The 23,285-nt window shown below is 40.3% G+C and overlaps 1 protein-coding gene across 1 annotated transcript in view; it reads left to right on the forward strand.

Annotated features, from left to right (window-relative positions):
• Positions 1–23,285, forward strand: part of MCTP2 (multiple C2 domains, transmembrane 2) — a 100,729-nt gene that overhangs the window by 17,961 nt on the left and 59,483 nt on the right. Inside the window, 8 exon segments of the mRNA XM_009084877.1 lie at positions 272–414; positions 1,208–1,284; positions 2,430–2,541; positions 4,405–4,440; positions 12,763–12,927; positions 14,722–14,852; positions 22,019–22,205; positions 22,932–23,072. Coding sequence (XP_009083125.1) covers positions 272–414; positions 1,208–1,284; positions 2,430–2,541; positions 4,405–4,440; positions 12,763–12,927; positions 14,722–14,852; positions 22,019–22,205; positions 22,932–23,072 — 992 coding nt within the window.

The raw sequence follows: 23,285 nt of genomic DNA on the forward strand, positions 1-23,285 counted from the left end.
CTAAGTTGCTAAAAAATAAAGAATGTTCCTTAATAATAAACCAGGAGAGATCAAGCAAACTATGAAGAATTTTTGTTGCCTGCTTTCAAACAACTTTCTGGTTCTTTCTATAGATTTCCTGTATGAACAAGCAATTCTTATATAGGTAATTAAGTATATGCATGTATATATAAAATAAATAATTATCATTTAGTATTATTTATTATTTAATGAAAAAAATAGTTGAGAGTTTACATGGGGGCATACTGATCTATTTTTTAAATCATTGCAGGTACAAGTGACCCTTATGTGAAGTTTAAACTGAATGGGAAAACTCTCTACAAAAGTAAGGTAGTCTACAAAAACCTCAACCCAGTTTGGGATGAAACTGTTGTGCTGCCTGTACAGACCCTCGATCAAAAACTCTGGATCAAGGTAAGTTTTGGGGTTAGACTTTTGAAAGACGGGTCAATATTTTTTTAAGCAATTCTTTTCAGCTTTAGAAGCATATTGATTTTTATTCGCTGCAGCAGCGTAACATAAAACACAATCCGGTTTAAGAGTTTCAGCAATTTCAAATTAAAATGCACATATGTCTTTTCCAGATTTTACTCGCATGTTTTGCTTTCCGCCTGCAAAAACCCAAGTTGAAATAAAACTCCTTGACTGGGTCTGTTTAAAGCTGTGGAGCTAAATTCTGCTCTTTTTTCCCATGCTTGTGCAAACTCAGGGAAACTGAGAGCGGTTACAGAAGCACGTTTAAGAGTGTAATTTGGCTGAGCTGCACAGAATTATTACCTGGGATGCAGCCGTGACAAGTAGCAAAGCCTTTTCTCATTATGAGTAACGTTATAGTTACCAGAACCTCAAGCTACCAGTTGTGAGCACTAATTGCTAAAACATCTGTAACCAAAAGTACCTGATTTTTGTGCAGCATTTCATTATGCTGTCGCGTGGAGCATAAAGGAACAGGCACAATCCATAACAGCACACATGTCTCTGTTTACATAATATTAAGAAGATACTTTCGAAATGCTAGGTAAATATTTAGTTAAAAATACAAATTAAAGCAGGGAGATGGAAAATGATCCCTGAATTATATCTGAGCTTTGATCTTTCGAATACAAAATTGAACTGAAAGGACTTAAAATATCTGTTCTTTCATTGCCTGGGATAAAAGTGGCTTATGATGTGAAAACTGGAAATATTTGTCTTATTTTGCTACCAGGTGTACGATCGAGATTTAACCTCTTCAGACTTCATGGGTTCGGCATTTGTAGTGCTCACTGAACTTGAACTCAATAGGTAATGTGTTTATTTAATTAAAGATTATTAATGCAGCTTAATTCAGAAACAGAGGGAAAGAATTAAATGCTTCTGCTCTGGAATTTGTTAATTCTTGACAACTTTTTTTGAGAGAAGAGTGAGGAGTACATTTTAAAAGAAATTGCTTGAGATAAAGCCTGTGCACACGTTTTTATCCAGCGTTATGCACCCGACTCAAATCCAACCTGGAGGGAGCCCAGTTCTAGGATTAAGAGTTTCTGTATTTGGCCATTGTTTAGGGAGAGCTACACAGGAATAATTTATGGAGGTGGAAGAAGAAAGGGGGGAAGAAGGTTGAGATCCCTTCTTAGCCCCACATAACATGGGTGCCTTCCTGTGCACACCACTGGGCTGGGGAGCGGTTTGCCCGGCTGCTGCCAGCGCCCGTTTCCAGCTCCCCCCACACCATCCATCCCTGCAGCAGCTGCATCTGGCCCTGATTTAGTGCTGAGGCAAGCCCTGTGCCTTTTGTCTGCTGCTGCTGCTTGGTCTCAATGTGGAGCTGGAAGCCAGGAATTCAAGTTTTAGTTCTTTTTTTTTTTTTTTTTTTTATACTCCCTTGCTGTGCGCTGACTCTTTTGGAGAAATTGAGTTCTCCCTGTGCAGGTTTATTGTGGCTCCCATGGCTGTTATATCCAAATTTCTAGAAAAGTTAATGAATTTATCCAGGAGATAGTGCCACCAGGTAAATACTAGCGTTCCCATTTTCAGCAAAGGAACAGAGTCATGGAAGGAGATTACACACAATCCGAATAAATATCTCTGAAGTCCCATCACAGCCATAATATTAGAAAATTCACTTGGATGAGTTTCCCTGTCACTTTTCTTCCCTGTGAAGTGGAAGGTAGTAGGAACTTTATTTGGCATGTATCTGCATATGGAGTTATGAGTAGTAAGTAGTGCTATAGAAACACTGGGCTGCATTATTGCAAGAGGGGTGTATTTTGTCAGAACTAAAAAGGAACCCTCCATATTTCCCATTTTAACATTTAAACTCAATATGGGGAATTTCAGACAAGAAGTTGAAATTTGCACAGCTCAGCCTGACCTTTAATAATCAACTCGAGTTAACTGGAGTCAATAAATGCATGTCTTTTGTTTTTTTTTCTCTTTTTTGCTTGTAGAACTACAGAACGGGTTTTAAAACTGGAAGATCCCAACAGTTTAGAAGATGACATGGGAGTGATTGTATTAAACTTGAGCCTAGCAGTCAAGCAAGGAGACTTCAAGAGAAATGTAAGTGGCTTAGGAAATCAAATTTATAGCTGGAAGGTGTAGGGGGGAGAAAAGAAGAGCTGGCATAATCTGATTTAGTGGGAAATGCCACCTTTATTTTCATCCTCTGAGACTCAATATTGAAATCGAGATAGATCATAACTTTAAAAAAAGCCCCATATTTAGCTGGGTTAAAGTTGTGTAGACATCTGTATTCTTCTGTCTTGTAGCTGTGATGTGCACTGTGGCAGTGCTCTCTGTGTACAGGGCATGTATCCACCACTGCAATGGACAGGTGGAAGAAAAGTTATTATATTTTCTTTTTTTTCATTTTTAACAACAAAGGAAAAATCTATCCACATGAAATCTAAAGGCTGAGCTTTGATATTAAGACCTAAACTGCCCCAGCCTTGCAGAAGACTGCACTGGATGAGAGGAAGAGATCGCTTGTAAGATCCCTGATTTTCCCACTGACAGTTTCTTCACCGAGTTTAATTGAACTTTGCAGAAATATGGTGATTAGTGATGTTAGAAACTCAGAAGAAGCTACTGAAGCTGATCGTTTTTTAATTTCAGGTCCTGCACGTGGGTTTTTTGCTTTTGTTTTATCTTTCAAGATTTCTACTAGGGTGTTACAGAGTGAGAAACATACAAATGTTGGTGAACTAATACTGCTCCTGGCCAGCAAGGAGTGGGGAAAAGCCAAGATCAGGCATTTATTTGGACTGTCTCAAAAAACAGACCTGATTTTAAATATGTGCAATGCATGTGTAAAGAGAAAATATTCCTACAAGTTTGCTGCATAGTCTAGTATGAAAGTTGCTGTTTACTATTGAATATAGGTATAGCATTCCAGCCTGAATGGGATTATTTATAGAAATGTAAATGTTTCAAGTGGTTGGAAAGCAAAATGAGAAAAAGCTGATGTGGGATGTCTGCTGCTCATTATTTATTTTTCAGATAGTTGCCTTTCTGAGAATTGTGAAATCTCAATTCAGAATAAGATAATTGTAGAATTATTTTTACCTCACTATGTGATTATTTAAAAGCTTAATGGCAATATTGAAACCACTGTTGTATTTACATACCTGTGTTATGACATAACTTTGATCTGGGATGTGAATTCCCCTTTAACTTGTACAGGAGAGTGTTATTGGCAGGTGTTGCTGGATTGCAGGGAGGGGTGAAGCAAAGACATAAAGTTGATTTAGCAAAAAAACCCCACAGTTTAGCCAAAATAACTTTAGGAATTCTTTTGGGATTTTTAGGAAGGCCTGGGCTGAAGTGGACCTAGCCAGTGAGACAGAAAATACTTTGGTTTAAATAGCAGCTTTTGGTACTCTTGGGTGCTTAGTTAACATTCAGAGTGCAGATGATAGACGAGCTGGTGCACACTGTAATTTTTTTTTTAAAGATGGTGTTTTAAGCCCTCATATTTCAAATGCAGATTGCTCAGCCATTTCCAATGGAATCAGAATAGTGAAATAGCTCTGTCCACATTAGCACTTAACAGCAAGATGATTTTTCCCCCCTTTTTAAATTAGCTTACTGTAGAACCAGATGGCACCAAAAGTATAAGCCATGTTTCTTCCTAATGGCTCTGGGTCCCTTCACTTCTTATTCTCAATAACCTTTTTTTTTAATTTCCTCTTTTTTTTGGTGCAATGCAGGTATTTTGAGTTTGTTGATTGCTTTGTTCTGTTGGGGAGGGAAGGTAGATGGATGCAGTTGTAGATCCAGCCCCCTACTTAGTAATAATATTTTTTAACACATTTGACAAGTTGCTGTTTGAAGCATTTTGCTGTAACGCTTTCCCCATTTTACTCCTTCTCTGTTTCCTTTCCTTGGGTTCTCTTTGGTGCAATGATGGGGACTCATGAACAGAGATGGTCAAGTCGGAAGAAACGAACTTCGCCCAAGGTAATCCATATTTTTTTAACTTAAAAAAGTAAGTCCCCTGACAAAAATCTGTGCCCTCCTCTGGAACAGAAAGGGTAAACAAAAGAAAACTCTGAAGTATAGATGCAACCTGTCTTACGTGGTGGCTGTGATACCCTTCACTTTTTTGATTTTCTTTTCATTGTGATGGGACACTGCAGCTGTTTTCTGATTTTAAGTGCTGTGGTAGTTTGTAGTGGCAAGTGAGAGCAGGACCCCATTGAGAAAAGAGCTGTAGAAAAAACCTGTCTGTACTAGGGAAATGGGTGTAAATTCAACCAAAAAAAAAAAAAGGAGCAGTGGAGGATTTGAGTTGTGGCCAGTGGTTGGTGTGGGAAGTTGGATGTGAGTCTCCTGGATCCCATTCTAATCATTTGGGCTGCTTCTTGCCACGGGAGAAATTTTCTGAGGCAGTGTTTCTTTGGGTCACTTCTGTGGGTTTTGAATTTCCTTTTGGTTTGGGGATAGAGAATGAGCAGGGAGTTTTCATTATCAGCATTGTAATAAGATTTCCAAGATTTGTATATTGCCACATATCTATATAACTTGCTTCCCTTGGTCTCCTGTAGTATCTCTGCAGGCTTCCATTACTTTTATATTGCTCTATGATTTTTGCATTAGATTTTAGCTTGTTCAGGAAACAGGCTGTGGGTTTTCATTTGTTCTGTAAAGCTCTAATTTGCTATTGAGTAAATAACAATCATAGAGAAACTGCAGGCCCCAGTACCCAGCTTGAGAGCTATACAGTCTCACGTTCTCACAAGCAGAATTTGGCTCTTAAGACAACACATGCATCTTGATATTTTTCCTGTATAACTATCAGTTTGTGCCTAAATAAATTGAATAATTAACCTCCTCTCGTTTTATTCATTGCAAGTCTGATGTGCTGTGTAACGAGGCCAACCATCTCAGGTATTGTGCCAGCAAGTATGTATTTGTCAGTAGAAGTGCAAAGTACTTAGAGCACTGATTCCAGGGATATGGCAGTGCTTGGAGCAGAGAGCTGCCAGGCAGCCCTGAATGCCACATAATAGAAAGTGATGGAATAATAGAAGAGCTCAACACTTTAGTTTTTAACTAAAACTCTGGAAATTACTGTGCCCTCAGTCTGTGTTGCTTGATCCTCTGTTTCTCACACAGCTGTCTCTGGACTCTGGTTGGGTTTGGGTTCTGGGAAAGGCAGTTAGGTTTTTAAACTCTGGTCTGTCTTCTCCAGAATAGCTGAAATTTTGTCCTGGTTGCTGTCACTGGAAGTTTTTTTGTTTGCTTTATGCAGTATCTATTGCATTTTGAGTAATTATTTTACATACATGCTTTTGAGCTTTAGCTCTCAGCCTTCAGCTCTCAAGCCTCTGGCTTGTGCCTTAACACCTTTTAAAATAAATTAAGAAATGCTGAAGTGTTGTACTGATTTAGGAGAAAAGAAAGTATTGTTTAAACCGGAAAAAAGGCTTCAACCTTGTGCTCTGTTCTGTTCCGGTCACTAGAGGGTAGGAGAGCTTCAGCTCTTCCTAGGGAAGACACAGTTCATGCTCCAGTGTGATCTCTAAAGAAAACCTCTGTGACCATCCAAAGGCAGTAAAAAATATTTCCCAGCATGCGCTGGAAAAATCTGACAAAGCAGTATTTCCTAGTTTATTGATTCTGCTACTGCACTAAAACACTAGTACTGTACATCAATAACCATCTTTAGTTAGGAAACTCTGGTCTGTGGAAGCAGTACTAGCAGTTTGTGGCAGAACATAAAGGCTAGGAAGAAAAATTGTGTGCATGGGGAATATAGGTGTCTAGGGAAGGCACAAGAGGTTACGGAAGAATAGCCAGAGAGTATGATGGGGTAGAAAACAATGTTGCTGGACGAGATAAAGATACAGGAATAAGGGGGGAAGGGGAAATGGAGAAAGCTCTGTAATGGATACATGAACTCGTCTCTTTTTTGGCTCCCGAGCTGACTCTGGTTGGGTGTTGCAGGAGAAAAACACCATATACTCTCCATTTGAGCAGCTGTGCTGAGACAGATCTAAATTTCATCTCACCAGGTTTAGGTAAATGAAAGTTTTCTATTTGAAATAGTTTTCCTGGGATTTTATCTTGTGCTGAACTACAGCTGAACTCTATTGTAATATTTAGCTTTTCCTCTTCTATAAATACAAGGAAAATGACTTATTTTAAGGATGGACAAAATGAATATAACTTTCACAGCTGTTTTTTAATCTGTATTGCCTACATGAAAGAAATCTGATTATCCTCTAATTTGACCATTTTATGTTATCTTAGTGCAGATTTGGCACATCAGTGTCCTAAATGAGTCTTTTCACATTAATCACAGGATTCTTGCTGACTTTCCAAATTCACCCCAAATGTTGATGGCATTGATACCTGTTGCAGCTCCATGTCAGACTAGTGAAGGGATTCACGTGGCCTGTTGTGCATATTGTACACTCCTCACGTGTGTTCTCTGAGCTCCCTTGCTGTCTTAAAAAAAAGTTACATTTCAGACAACAAGAAAAACAGTGGCACTACAAGATGTTCAGTCCAGCTCTGATAGCCTCATGGTCGTTACAGTTAGTATTCAGAAAGGATTTTGGCAACTGAATATTGTCTTTTAGTTCATTTTGGAGCAAGAGCTGTTGAACTGGATGATTTAGCTATCTGTTGATTACACAGTATATAATTTTTCAATGCTGCTAGAAAGGAATCATTGCATGTTTGGGCGGACTCCCGAGACATGGACAGCACATCCAGATCCCTCATTTTTCATGGGAGCTGAGAGCAGCATTGTCCTCCGTGGGAGCTGTTTCTAAGAGTGCAGCTTTCTTCTTTTTCTCATGGAGGTTGGCATTGCAAAAGGAAGAGGATACTGTTAGACAATATTAATATATTCACTCATATCTGTGTATTGGCAGACTTTCCCCTCTTTTCTGTTTTCCTTTCTTGGGCACAGAGGGAGTTGGTAGCTCTCACTGCTGGGGCCCAACATGCTGATGCTCGGTAGCCTTGTTTGTCCCGGGTGGCTTGAGTCTCACCCTGAGTGCCCTGCATGCTATTTCCAGCATTTGTACAGCTGAATAACCTTTAAGTGTTGAACATCTATGAAGCAAATAAGCAGGTTTGCTTGGGGTGGATTGACCTGCAGCAGTTCAGTCCTGAAACAAAAGCGACGGAATTGCCACCTTGATAGCCTAAGCTGATTGAATAAATTGGCTGAAAGGCTGACCGGACCGAAGTGCTCCTCAGCATCAGATCGCAGGGGAAAATCCCTCACTCTTCTTTTTTTTTTTTCCTTTGTGGGCTGTTAGGTTTCATTTTTGTCTGCCTCATTGTGTTTGGCTTTCTCCCACAAAACCCTGTGGGCAGCGAAGCTCTCCAAGCGCTTCACGGAGCGGAGGGACTCAGTTGCCACAGGGTCACGCATCGTGGCGGCAATCTCGTGTTGGTTCACTTGCCTTTCTCGCTGCCCTCTCCTCTTTCCCAAGGGGAGACTGTCTCTGCAAAATGGTTTCTCTGCCTAATGAGGAGAGGTCCAAAGAGTCCTCCTATTTGTGTGTTGTTGTTTTCTCAAATGGTAAATTACGTGGCCCAGTTTTGATCTTGACCTCTTCACAGGGATTGTAGCAGGCTTTCTGTTGTCCTGTCTCATCCTTTTAAATGAAAGATGGGAGAGATGGGCTCACTTCACACTTGGCCACCTCGCCGTGTCATTTAAATGTACAATTTTTCTGCATCTCTTTATTGCCTCAAAAACAAGTTTGAACTTGGGGCATGTATGTGTGTGTCAGGAAAAGAGACAGATTTGAAAGCAGCCCTAATGCACCAGAGGGGATTCACTGGGTGCCTATAGAGGGAGATTATATACAAATGGTGTTATCAGGGAGACTGGAGCTCCTAAAGGATTTTGTGAAGCTGGGTCAATGAGCCGGTTCTTTCCCCTCCAAAGCTCTGTCATTCTTGTTCATCTCCTGCATTTGGCTCTGTGAAGGCAGAATATGGTCCACCTGATCAGTCTTGTCCAGCTTATTTTTTTGAACCAGAGCCAGAAAGTAATAAAAAATTGAAAGTTGGTTTGAGACACTTCTGTATTTATTTTGAAACCAAGACAAGTTCCTGAAAATAGTGTTGTAAGCACTGATATTTAATTTTTTTCTGTTCAGAGATGTGGGATGTTTTCTGGACAAATGTTCTTTCTAAGCAGTAGGGAGAAGAACCATCTTCTGGTCTTCATGTGGCAGGGTCCTGCTCTATGACCAGGCCATGCTTTTGCTTCAGGGATTACTCATTATTTGCCTGAACACAGTCCCTAAATCTGCAGTAAACGCAGGTTCTTAGATTTTAAAAACACCCAGTTTGTTTTTCAGGGTAAAACTTTCTGGATATTCTTGTGCTTATTGTTTTCGTCCTGTGGTTTTTCTTGAGGGATGCTCTTAGTTCCAGTTGTTATCCATTTTACAGCCGTGAACTGCTCATAAAGGTGACCTTTATGATATTATTGGTTATTTGCACACAGAGCCCAGCCAAAAGCATAGCTCTATGTATAGGCAGCCTTAAATTCTGATCTGAAGGCTACCTTGATTTCAGAAGTGAGGAGGGGGAGGAATAAGCAAGCTTGTGTCCAATGTCTTATCCTTGGGAGATGTGCCAACTCCCATCCTAAAGCATGTGTTTCCTAATTTTCAGCTCTATAGCCTGATCCTAGCTTCAGCCAACTTTTCTGTACCTCTGCAAGGCACCTTTGCTTTGGTCTGGGATGCAGCCACAGTATGAGCAGGCTGAGTGCAGAGAGCTTACAGGAAAATAGAGCAGGAGAGGCCTGATGGACCTGGCATTCAGTCTGGAAGCACAGCTGGAAAGGGCTTGGGTTCAACAGCAGGAGGAGCCAAAGTACCCAAGTGCAGAGGCGTCCGTAGCCTGGGAGGTACCCGGGAAAGGGAAGAGCTGTATAGATAAAACACTTCGAAATTGGCACTGTTGAAGCAGTTATGTCCTCATTTTCTGCCCAGTATTGACAGGGGCTTTGACTTTTCTGGTCTCACTGTGAAGGCAGGTTACGTGGCTGGAGGGAAGGAGAGCATTTGGAGTGTTTTTTTCTGTGCTTGTTTTGCTACTGAGTAACTTTGTTGGACTAATAGCTACACTTCTCTGTGCTCTGCTGTGTAATAGTTTTGCCAACTCAGAGGGAGGCTGTGAAGTTGAATCAATTAGCTCTGTATAAATCAGTTTGAAATGAGTAGGTGTGGGGTATCAGAGAGGAGGTAAGACTTCTAAAATAAATAATACAATATCATTTTCTTGTCACCTGGGAGGCATTTTCCATAGTGCAGACTTCCCCAGGCAGCACTAAAGTTGACTCATTGATGGTCCAGGTCTGTGGATCTACCACACATCTGGGTTTCCCCAGACATGCTTCCTTCCAGAAACTGAGTGGAATCTGAGACACCGCCTGTTTCACTGGGATTTCCATCAGGGTGGTCAGAGGAACAGTCTGCCAAATACCTGGGGAGGCTGGAGAGGTGGCTAGAGAGCATGCACAGAGCAGCTCTTTGGTGTGCACATAGATGCTGCGAGGCACAGGAAATGTGCCAGACCTGCTGAGCAGATGCTGTGGGAGCGACCTTGGCATGTCCAGGAAATCCAAAGCATTCCTAATGTGATGGGATGTCTTGCAGGGGTGTGAGGCAAGCAGCCTTCCTGGGGTATGTGCTGCTCTGTTTGGAGAGAGGCTCGTGCTGATGGCAGAGCTGGACTGGGGGAGGTAGGAAGCAGACTGCAGTCACTGAGACTATGTTGAAGTGCTGCAGGTCAGCTCTGTGCCCTAAACCAGTTGCAAACATCTTGGCTTCACTATCCAGTGGGATGCTCTCAAGTGATGCTAGATCTCATCCAGGTCCTGTTAGCAGGAGACCCTCTTCTGAGATGAGCACAGAGTGCTTTTGCAGCTGCACAAGGGGGTGCACAAGGCCATTTGCTTGGGGCCACCTGTTCTGGAAGGTCAAGGTTGATGCATTGCAATGTGTTGCAGTAATTCTGAGTGCAGGTGCTGAGTTTTCCTGGGATCATGTGGAATCCAGGCTGGTTTGGGTACCTCCCAACAGTCCTTTGAACTGTCAAGTCAGTGGCTGCAAGAGGGAGTTGTGTGCTGCAGTACTGGGAAGGAAGGTCCCCAGTGCTGAATGACTCCCTAAAATACTGGTCTGGATAAAAAAAAAAGGAAAGAATCCAAGTTTGTTGTGAAAACTGAGTGATAACAACTCTCTTTCGTGTTCAATGTGCAAGCTTTGAAGAGAGCTGGATGCTTTGTTTTTAAAAGAAATTGTAATGTGGATAATAAACTTCGCCTGTTTTTTGGTTTTTTTTGTTTTTTTTTTTGTCAACTAACATCAAATACCTCTTCTTCCTCTGAGGAAGAGCAGGGGGGAGGGAAAATCCTTGCTCCTAAAGCAGCAAGTACATCACATCAAACATGACTATGTTAAATACTAAAATGTTCAAAGTACAAGCGAGATAGATAAAGGCTTTGATGGGAAGTGGATATTTCCCAGGGACATTACAAGCAATAATCCAGATGTTATGGTGTAATGCAATGAGTGTCCATGGATAGATGGGGAGCTCAAGCCAAGCAGCGCCTGCTGTAGGCCTTAGCCCTCCACTCCCATGCTGTTATGCCATATGGAAGCAATCTCCAGGCCCCCTTAATAGCCAGCTTTGGATTCCATTTTCACAGGGCTCATAGAGCTAAGTGGAGCTGTTTTATGGACAAGTTAGATAGAAGCCTTTCCAAGATAAACATCCAATTCGAAATTAGGACATACCAAGCTGCAAAATTATTTTAGGGCATATTTCATGGAAGCACTGCCATTTTTCTAAGGCGATTGCCAGACTGTAGAATGCCCTTTGATCCCTTGTGGACATTACTCCCTTTTTTATAAAAAGGATTTTGAAATAGTTGCAGTGTTTAGGGAGGAATATATCTGCTGGGACTTTGAAGTATGTCCATGGGAACAGTCATGCTTTAGCTTTTTGGCCTAAAAGACGAACTTTAAAAGAAAAAAAAAAAAGAAAAGAAATTACATTGCAGCTGGATTTATGAATCAAAATCTCGTTTTCTTTTTAAAGGTAGGAATTTTTAACTATTGCGCCAGGAAAGCCAAATGGGGTGTTTAAATAGAAGTATATTAATATGCTTGTGGGATTCAGAGTTAGGTATTTTAACCAGTAAAAAGCAAGTAAAAAATTTGTGAGTTCACCACCTATGATTTAAGAATTTTGTTGCTGGGTAATTGATCCATAAAAAGTAATCTTCAGACATCAGGTGCTTTTGCAGTCGTTTTATTTAGCAACAACATTTCTTACTTGCTTTTAAAGCTAACACGTCCTGTTTTAAAGTGACTTGTGAAATCTTCTCCTCCGTCTTGCTCCCACCTGTATATGACATGATTGAAGCTCCAAAGTGTGGCGAGTTAAAAGTTGCTCCACGAGAATAAAATATGGCAGGATTTTTACTGCAAGAAGAAAAGTATAGCCTTGAGTTTTAATGTTTCCAGCTCACTCCCTCCAAATAAAGGCCTATTTAATCATCCTCTGTCCAATAAAATATTGCCAGTTAGCAAACTGTTAGCGCAGCCGTGCTATGTAGGATGAGGCTGCAGAGGTAACAAATGTGGCTACCAAGTAACCATAACTCCAGATAAAGAGCTTGGTGGTGTCAGTGTTTTTTCAGCAGGCATCAGTATTTTTGATTCGTGGGCTCAGTTTCTGGAAGCAGGAACTGCAAAGGCAGCAGGCAAAGAGCTAACGCAGACGACGGGTGGTTGAGTGATGGAGGAGGTGGAAGATGCGTGTTCAGCCTTTCACCTGGACGTAGGCTTTATGATCATGGGCTGTCTCCCCGGAAAGGACAGACCCACATTTTATGGGTGTAACTGGAGACATTTTAAGAGTTTAGTTTCTCCCCTATTCCATCTCCCCGTCACTCTCCCGTGTCTTTCCCTGAGCCAAGGTAACAGACTGCTCTCAACGCTTGAGGTCTGCTCCTGCCAGAGCTCAGCCAGGTTAGCTGAAGTCCACTTTTCTGGTGGTTTAAGCCAACCCTGCTGATTTTGCTGTGATCCTGGGCATCATCTCTTCATGGGGCCAGTTGTAGTACAGTCAGGCAGAAAATCCATAATATCCTACTGCTCTCCATTGTCTGCTTACTCCTAGGGGATCATGGTACCTCTCTCTCCTGGTGCTTTCATATCACAATCAAGTTGAGCATAAAAATGTGGTCTGGGTCTATAAACATTTCGTGTTGCTGATTTGCTTTTTCAGTCGAGTTTCATGCGGAGCATGAAACTGTCTGAGTCTCTGCGCAAGAACCAGTTGTGGAATGGTCTGGTCACCATCACACTCTTGGAGGGGAAGAACATGCCCGGAGGGGGCTTCGCAGAGATTTTCATTCTCCTCAAACTGGGAGATCAAAGATACAAGAGCAAGGTAAGTATTAAGGATTTCCTTAAATTTGCTGAAGCAATAAGGTACTTGGTGTTTCTTCTCCTGGTGTTGCTACCTCAGATGGAACTATTCTTGAGACTCTTTTATATAAGTGAGATCAAAACCAGGAGACCAGATCAGGAACATTAACATTTTGCTAATAGGCTTTACATGCTGATGGAGAAAGAGGAAGTTAGGAATATTGTATGTATCTGTTTTGTGCATTTAACATACTCATCATACTGATGGATGTTTGACATTAATATGAAATGAAATAAAGCTATATGCTCCACACATGTGTTTTGTTCTCTGCCAATACAGAAGTTGGATTTGCAATGTTAGGTCTGCTGGAAAAGCAGACCTGAAATGCTTCCCAGTGCAGGGGAATTATTATTTCTTTTTAAAGCACCTTTCTTGAAAAATATGTTGCATATAGCCGAACCCACTCACCTCAAATATTCCAGAATATTTCATGCCTTTGATTTTTAACTTTTATTATTCGAGTCTGTGTTAACTTGTATGCAGTAGTGTTTCATGGGACTCCAAGAAATGAATGGGGTTCTGAAAGATATACATTTCCCCTCCAATGTCTAATAAGGAGAGAGGCTATAATTAAAATAATACTCTGTTGAGAAAACAAGGGCTCTGCATGTCATGAACTGGAAGTGCAGAGGAGGAGCAAACAAACCTCCTGTACAAAATGTACAGAGCAAGTTCACAGAACATAATGTTCAGATGTAGGCGCATCTGAAACCTGCACTTTGCCCCCCACATTGGATGTCAAACCAAGGTCATGATACAATGTTTTTAATTAGAAAAGTAGTTTTGAAAAATAACAAATGGGTTAGTTATTTTAAAATAAATATATGTTCTTCCTCCTAAGATTCCTTTTTATGTTTCTCTTTAATGGTCCATAGCCTGTGTCGTGAATCTGCAAGGCTGTGCTGTTTGCAGTCACAGAAAATTACGAAGTTTAAAATGGGGAGTCAAGCACAATGTTGCCTGCAGTGAGTTAATTGCTTAGTATTTCTGTCTGGGGTCCAGCAAAAGTTGGGGACCACTGCTTTTACATCCTAAGATGTCATATTGGCAATGCTTCATGTTCTTTCCTGGAGTTTATTCAACTTGAAAAATATTATCTCTCATGGTGCAGAAAAGCAGACAAGGTGGGAGAAATCTCAGACATGGTCCAGCTAATCCTATCTCCTGTTCTCCCAGTGGCCATTCTGATATTGATGGTTGGCACTGTAGCATGATATGAACTGCAAACAATTTAAGTCCCATCTAGTGAAGACTCAGAGTAACTTGGACACGTGAGCAGTCCCATTGAACTCAGAGGCACAATTTACACGTATCAAATTAAATAAATGTTAATAATTTCAAGGCTGCTCCTTCTTTGCACAGAAAGGTAAAAAATACTCATTTGGGTTTCTTGATTCATTCAAATCTGTTTCCAGGTGATTGTCCTCAAAAGGTTATTCTTGATTTCTTCCAATGTGTGATGTTGAATGATGGCCACAATCCACTGGAAGTGGAGCTGGTGGGTCCACCTTGCATTTCAGAATTTCTCCAGCCATTCGTTCACATCACAATTGCATATTTATTATTGAGAGACAAAAAAGAGAGTATTTAGGAAGATGAGACTATACATGATGGAAGGGGAGCTTTGGTTGGAATGGGCTTAGTACTGGATGCTCTAACATCCAGCCTTGTTCTTGTGTTAGAATTGATATATGCTTTACTGTGGAAATAAGTACTGTTTAAGAAAAGTAAATATTGTAACTGCATGTTTTCTAGACACTGTGTAAGAGTGCAAATCCTCAGTGGAGGGAACAGTTTGATTTTCACTACTTCTCTGACAGGAAGGATATGTTGAACATAGAGGTCTGGAGAAAGGATAACAAAAAGCATGAGGAGCTTTTGGGAACGTAAGTTGGGTTTGAGTTAGATTTTTTTTTGGGGGGAGGGAGAGAGGTGGGGTAAGTACAAAAAATGTGATTATGATTTTTTTTAAACTGATTGATTTATTTCCATTACCAGTATCATAATGTATGTTTCTCTCCTTATTCCCGTCAGGTCCAGATGGCTCTGTAAGGATATGTCTATTAAAACCTATTAATTGGGTAATTGATTAGCTACAACTTGAATCACGGGCACCCAAGCTGCCTCTATAACCCAAAATACTGTGAGAGCTCAGTGTCAGTTGTTTCTGGGAGAGCCAGTGGCATCAAGGAGGCAGAATTTGTCTGCATTTATGTGGTGATACTGCTCTAGATTCTGTTGTGCTTTGCTGGTGCCAGCCCAGGGGTCTTTGTGCTCCTTTTGGAAGTGGCACTGGTGTCCCTTTTTTCTGTTTGTACTTTGATGTTGATTTCTTGTAACCTCGTTTACATATGTGTTCTGTTACCTGAATTTGCTTTATTTTAGTAATCTCTCCTCCATTGCCACAGAGGATTGGTCTCTGTGGGTTTGGGGCTCCACACTATTGCACCAGCTCCTGTTGTTTAAAGCACCATTTTTGGGGACAGCCTCACTGGTGATTTGCCCATCTCCTGGCTGATACCAGATCTTGTCCCACTGCATTATTCCATTATTCTAGTATCTTAAGGGAGTCTACAAGAAAGATAGAGAGACTATTTACAAGAACATGTCATGACAGGAAAAGGAGGAATGGCTTCAAAATGACAGAGAATAGGTTTAGATTAGATACTAGGAAAAAAATTCTTCCCTGTGAGGTTGGTAAGTCACTGGAACAGGTTGCCCAGAGAAGCTGTGGATGCCCAATGCCTGGAAGTGTTCAAGGCCAGGTTGAATGGAGTTCTGAGCAGCCTGGTCTTGTTGAAGGTGTCCCTGCCCATGGCAGAGGGGTTGGAACAAGAGGATCTTTAAGGTGGATCTTTAACTTCTAAACCAACCCATTCTATGGTTATAGCTTCAAATAATCAATTAATGATCTTATGCCACATTAGCAGAGGAGACTTTATTTTGTGGGATAGCAGTCACCCTTTTATTGTAATTCTGTAATGGGAATAGAGTATGTTTTCTACGCTTAGTTCAGGACTTGAGCCTTATGCTTCCATTCCAATTTGAGATCTGTGATTCTGCAATTCCATTCCACGCTAACTCTATCTTCATTTGTATGGTGTTGTTTTCCTAGTAGTAACTCTATCTTCTTCCTTCTTTTGGTTTGCAGCATTGTCATGTGGAACCATCTCCCCATACTCCATCTGCACTTTTGGGTACATACAGCAGCACCAAGAACCATTTACTTTGCTGGAGACCCTCTTTGGTCTGCCCATGCTTATCTCTTGCAGGATCAGTGCCACAGCTTCTCAGTTCTTGGGGGCTATGTTCCTGCCTGCAGTTTGTTTGCTGTTCTCACCTGGCCAGGGTTTCACATCTTGCTGACTAAGTATCAGTAACTCATAAGAGCATTCTCTTACTTTAAGCATTCAAATAGTTTGAAACTATTCACTGAGAAGAACAATGCCCTTTGGCTCTGCAAATGTTTGTGGTTTTGCAGAGCAGGAAATGCTTTCTGGCAGAGTGCTGTTGCTCATCGCATGAAGTGGCTGAAGATGAATCTGTTCCTTCCATTCTCACAGTTACTTCTATTACTTCTGATATTCTGTTTAGGGTTAAGAAACAAAGCAGTATTTGCAATTTGCCTCTGATCTGTCTCCCTGATACTGGAGCAATTCTTCTTTAGGTTTTTCCCCCCTTTTTTCCCTGTATTGATTTCTGACAGGTGGTGTTTAGTGTGGCAAAAACTATCAACAAAATACGTATTGTATTGAGCCTAGGTGAAGAGTGTGTGTGGGAGATTTACCTTAAAGTAAAAGTAAATCTTCCAGGGTAGATCCTTGGAAATGTTTGAGACCAGGTCAGATGGGGCCCTGAGCAACTTGGTCTAGTGGAAGGTGTCCCTGCTTCTGGCAGGAAGGTTGGAACAAGATGATCTTTAAAGTCCCTTCCAACACAAATGTTTCTATGACTAAAATTATTTTTGCTGTCTATGTGGAAACAACATAGCAAATTGGCTCTAGCATCAAAACAGGAAAAAATATATATACATTTAAAGTGCCAATGCAAGAGTAGGTAAACACATAATGGCAAGTCTTGCTTTTCCAGTACAGAAACATTTGACACCCAATAAATAATATTTTATGAAGGGTTCAAATACAGTCTAATCTGGAAAAGGATTCTGTTGGAAAAAGCAGCATTATGAGGTGCCATGTTTATTGTCTCCATGATTTCCAAGTTGACTTTTGAGATTTCTGGATTTCACAACATCATTGTAAGAAAGATTCTTTAGCAAAATGTTTGTGGGTTATATTTGGTCATTATACATAGCAGCACAGCCAACTGTCCTCAAATAATTTGCATGGTTTTAAGGAAAAGACAGAATTTTCTGGATCTGAATTACTAATTCTGTGGTCAAGTTGTGAATAGAGTTAGGATTCATTATGTTCCCCTTCAGCCTGCTCAACCTAGAACTGTGCTGCTTAGACCTTTAAATATATGTATATTTTTAACATTTGAATCAAGTTGGAGATGCTCAAAGTGTAGTCATGTCTGATAACCCACATTGCAGAACTTTTGTGGCATAAAGACTCTCGTTAATTCCCTTAGACCCAGGATTTCACATAGGATGGATGCCTTAAGCCCCTGGAACATGGCTCTTCTCCCAGGCATAATTTAGATTCACGGTAAAATATTGTTCTTGAAACAGAACCTGAAGTGTCTGTGGAGACTATGGAACGTATAGAATAAGAAATGCTTTGGCCCTCCAGTGCTAAACACTAACACCTGGGGTGTTTGTCTGCTGCTGAATTAGTGAGGAAACATTTCATGTCACCCTTGTATCACAAACCAAACCCTCACTGTCAGTGCACATCACAAGCTAAATTATTGCATTCCATACCTGTGGTCTCCTTAGATCTCCAACTGGGTCCAATTTCTCTTCCTTGCTTAGAATCCTGCAGCCTTGAGTGTTTCAGCTGCAGGAGTGTTTCAGAGTCCAGCACTGAGGGGTGGCTCAGTTTTGCTGCTGAATGGAATAATCCCTCTATTTAGTCTGTACAGGACTGTTAGCAACGTTTATTGAGTGCTTTTCATGTCCTTTGAGATAAGAGGCAAGCTATAAACAGGAGACGATGTTAATGTGTATTAATAAACAAAGGTGTTAACTCATGCAGAATTTGTCCAGCCAGAGGTAAATTGTTTATGTCAGGTTGTTAGAGAGTCTTTCTGCATTAAGGAATATGTTTTGAGAAAGAGATGCTGCAGAATGTTGAAGGGTTTTCCTTCAAGTATTTACCTGAAGAAAGAGATTTGACAAAAATGGCTAGACTTAAGACCATGAGCTCTGAGATTGGAGTGCATCCAATATATTTATGATGAATGCCTCCAGGAAGCTGTCTTTGCAGCAAGAAACAAGCCTTGTTTTTAAAGGCTACACTGTTGGGATGGTGCAGTAAAATCTACTACCACTGCAATCAAAACTTTCATTTAAATTTCACGAGGCTGCAGGATGAATCAGGCCACAAAAATTTATCTGTAAAATAAGTCAGAATAAAACCTTATTAGTCGTCTCCCTGACACTTGTGGCATTTGAAATTCCTTTTCAAATATTAATCATAGATGCGTCTTACTGTATACTGTGATAATGATTCTATCCTCTTTTGTGAAGGGATTTCAAGAATTCTGCAGGGGGAAAATGGAAATCTTTTGTGCAGATATTTTTCATACTTTTTAATGTATATTTAAGGATACTTGTCATAATTCGATGGACTGTGGATGGGGTAGTGAAATACAACTCCATGACTAGTAAGAGGCTAAGCTTAGCAGTTTTAGTGAAATTTTAAAATCTGATTCCCTGATAAAGCTAAAAAAATTACAGTTATCCCAAATTTACTATATAGTGTTCTCAAGTAACATTTCTCTGCAAAATGAATAAAAAGAGAAAAAAAAAGCAGCTAAAGATGAGGAGTGTGTCAAAAGAACAGTCTTCAATGAAAACTAAAGCTGTGGTCTAATCCTCTACAGGACTAGAGGTTGATATAGAGGTGTAGACCTCAATATTGATCAGGAGGAGGAAGGAAAGGATTTAATTATTTGTGTTTAAAAAAAAGGGGGACACATTTGTGTGCACAATTCACTCTTAACTTACAGAACTGCATCCCCTATAGATCATACATGTAGCCATGTGTGTGGAAGGTGATATCTGAATTGAATATGTAATGTAGCAAAACAAGCAGAGCTATTCTATTCTGAGATAGGATTACTGTGTTGAGAGTTTAACTCAGGAGATTGTTTGCACCACCTAAAATACAAATAATCAGAGAGTTTTGCTCTTTGAATTCAGATCAGGCAACTTTTAAGCAAGAAGTGGATTGCCTCCATTAGTTTTATTCTGTGCCCATCATAATAGTCTCTTACCACTTTCCTGTGAAATAATTATCTGTAATAAGGTCTCGCAGATAGAAAGCTGAGAAAGAAGGAAAGGAAGAGTTTCTGTTTCAACAGGATGAGGGAAGCAGTTTGGAAATCATTAGATGCGTTTTAATAGTGTAGAAGCATTTGTGTGGAAACTGCTGAATTTATATAGTAAATTGAATGTCTAATTGTTTTACCAAGCTGCGTTCTTTGCAGTCTGATCAATTATGTTGTATAACCTAAATGAAGCACATTGTCTTTTTCTTTTCCTTAAGCCTTTTGCCATTTGCAAGTGCAAATGTGGATTTTCTTCAGTTCCTCACAAGAAAATACAGAGGCATACCCTCACCTTGAGTGAACACAGATGTTTTAAGGAAGTTAGTTTGCACAGAAATCAGACATGATTTGAGGAAGAAGTGCTTATACTCCATCTCCTGCTGTTTTCCCCTCCACACATGCATCTCTCCTACCCCCATGCCTTTATACTCCATCTTTTCTTTGACCTTTGGCTAATCAAATTCTTTTAATAAGGGAAGCAATTTCAGTTTGCCAAAACAAGCTAGCATTATATTTATCTTTGAGATATGAGAGATTTCTAAGGTTATCTATTGGTGGGAGAGGCACCTTTGTCTGTACAAGTCGTCTTTTTTCTCTTACCCCATGGAAAGTTTTCAACATGACAAAAAATTGCAGCTTTTTCCAGTTGTGCACTGTGTTGAGTGGGTGGTGTATGAAATGCTGACGTGGGAGACATGGCCTCTGTTGCCAGCTGAACCACAAACCAGCTGGGTGACCTTGAGATTTCCTCTCCCCTTCCTCCAGTTTCTTCATCTGTAAAAAAGAATAAAAGTAAACTCCAAGATAAGGATACATTCCCCCTTTTGTGCTGATACCTAAAGTATCAGTAAAACTGCTGCAGTCGGAGACGCAATGGTGTTAATGCAGCCAAGGTGATGTTGACCTCCAGTATGGAAGTGATAAGGTCTTTTTCTCAGAAAGAAATAAGGTCTTTTTCTCTCATTCTCTGTTGTTGTTTTGTTTTCCTTTCTGCTGTAACTTCTCTTGTCATATCTTTCTGAAGAGTCTAGGCGTAGCAATGAGCTTTAAATGCAACCTCTCACACTTGGAAATGGTGTTGAGAGGCAGCCTACGCTCCCAGCCGTCTTGGTACTCTGCCTGGTTTATTTTCTTTCTCTTTCAAAGCACTTGAAAGCAGTTAATAAGAGTAAACATACAACCTGTTGTACATGCAGTGCAGCGTGTAGCAAAGAGCACACTTAAGGCAAAGTCATTCCCATTGATTGTGGTCAGAGGAAGCTTAAAGAGGTGTACTTTAATAGATGGAGCTACTGGATAACTTAAGAACTCATCAGAGCAATGGCTTTTACTTCATAACACAGTTTCTTGTGTTTCCAGGCTGAAATGTTTTGAGATTGTTTTTTCTTTTTTTCTTCTTTTTTTTTACCCCCTTTAGCATTCACAGATAATAGGCTGTTAAGAAGAGGAAAGCATGCAATTTATAGCAGATGGGTATAAACTGCTCCAGCTCTACTACTGGAATGGGATCAATCAGGAACACTACATGCACCATTTACCCAGAAGAAACCCACCTGGGGGAACCCTGTGGAATTTTAGCCTATTAAGACAACACCTTAACAAGTTTAGTTTAAATAAAAACTTGTCGGCAGGCATTAAGCCGAGCAAAAGCTCTTGCTCTCCATCATCCGCTCACTGTCCCTTTGAGAAATGCGACTTCTCTTGCAGTGTGCCACCAAACCTTCTCCTTCGCTATTTTTGGCTTTTTCCTTTTTCATCTGTAACTTTTGTTCAGCCTGTTCTTAAAAGCCAAGCCCCACAGAGGTTCGAAAAAGTTCCACTCCATTTACTGGACTTCTAAATAGAAGGCATTTAGCCGAGCCAAGTGATTAGGCTTTTTGTTGCGTTTAACCGCTCCTTTCGTGTATAACTGGCTGCCTAGTGATGTCTCTGCTTTAGTCCATACTCATCTTTTATTATTGTCTCTTTATGAGTGTTTTTCCTTTATCCTCCTTGTTTTTATTTTTTGGGGAAGCATCAGGTTAATGATACATATTATGTGCTCGGAGTGGGTGGGGAACTTTTAAGACAGTCCTTCCCTTTGGGAAATAGAACAGTACACTGAAAATGTAGCTCTAGTAAGGCTTGTAAAAGAGATTGGGGCATACAGTATAATGTAGCATAAAATGGAGTATGTGAGTTTAAAGAAACTAATCTATTTTAGGCTAATGTTTTAAATTTTGCATTTGCCCCTTTTCTTTTCCCCCAAGTGAAATAAAATTGTGTTTCAAATCCATCACAAAACACTGGGGGATTTTAGAGGGGAAGTGAGGCAGGCCAGAATTAAGTTTTCCTCCTGTACTTGCAGCCCAAACATTTTACCTCTCCTTACCAGTAGACGGACCAGAAACCAAAACTTGACAGTAAGTGCAATAGAAACTGCCTAATTGGTTTCTCATGTTTAATATTGAGATGGGTGGGTTTTTTTGCATTCTTTCCATCCTGAACAAGCAATAAGTTTTGGTGCCTGCTTGCTACTGAAATCAATATAAATGTTGATTTATTATTTTTCTTTCTACCAGCTTCTTTTTCTTATTAACCCTTGACAATGTTGTTCTAGGTGCCAAGTTGACGTTACTGCCCTGCCAACAAAGCAGACCAATTGCTTAGAGCTACCTCTGGAAAAACATCCGGGGTCACTGCTAATGCTGATTGCTGTTGCCCCATGTACAGGAGTGTCTATTTCTGATCTGTGTGTCTGTCCTTTGGGAGATCCCAGCGAACGGCAACAGATTTCTCAGCGCTATGTGAGTTTGTGTTTCTTCTTTTTTTTTCTCCTCTAGTTTTGAAAGTAGTCAAAATTTCAGGAAGAAAAAATTAATTGTCCAGTCATAATAACATGTCTCCTACCAAAGGAAACTGTTACATGGAATAGTTATTACATTTAGAATGACAAGGAGATTGGCAGGGCAGATAGACCCAAGCAATTTGGCTGTTTGTATTTGTTGAACTTTAAACTAATACTGTTCTTTCCAAATTTGAATTGTATTAAGAGATTATCATGGGGAATGAGACACTGAAGATCATGGAGGGATCACAATCTTAGCTTTATTTCCTCCTTTGAGGAGGTTATGTTTGGGACTTTAAACTCTTGGAAGACAAAACTCTATGATGGCTTCCACATCCTCAAAAGCTGGGCAAGAAGGACTAAGTGTATCTCAAGTTGTGCCAGAGGAGGTGTAGATTGAATATTTGGAAACACTTCTTCAACAAAAAGGTTGCCAAGCTTTGGAACAGGCTGCCCAGGGAAGTGGTTGATTCATCAATGCTGGAAATATTTAAAAGATGTGTAGATGTAGTGCTTAGGGATGTGGTTTAGTGATGGGCTTGGCAGCTCTGGGCTAATGGTTGAACTTGATGATGAGGTATTTTTTCCAACTGAACTGATTCTATGATAAGTTACTTAATAGTTCAATAGTTTCTGTTTCTTACTGAATTAACAAGCAAAATACATCTTTGTTTCCTCCTTGCAGTGTATAAAGAATTCCTTTCGGGACTTAAAAGACATTGGCTTCTTGCAAGTCAAAGTTTTAAAGGCAGTGGACCTGTTGGCAGCAGACTTTTCAGGTATTTTATTTCTATTTTGCAGCATATGATGCTATAATATATTGCAAGTGCTAGTTAGACTTTGTGCAGTACTGTCAGTTGATCGAGGAAAAGTAAATCTTCCCATCATTTCTCCAGCGATGAGACCTGCCTTGGGGAACTGAGACTGCCAAAAGTATGTGGGGCAGGTCCAGTGGATGGAGATATGAATTCCCCTTTAGAACTGAGCAATGTGACAGTTAACTTTACAACAGCACATCATGCTAAGTGTTTTTTCCAGC

This window comes from Acanthisitta chloris, unplaced genomic scaffold, assembly GCF_000695815.1.
Source record: "Acanthisitta chloris isolate BGI_N310 unplaced genomic scaffold, ASM69581v1 scaffold14801, whole genome shotgun sequence".
NCBI classification, from domain to species: domain Eukaryota; kingdom Metazoa; phylum Chordata; class Aves; order Passeriformes; family Acanthisittidae; genus Acanthisitta; species Acanthisitta chloris.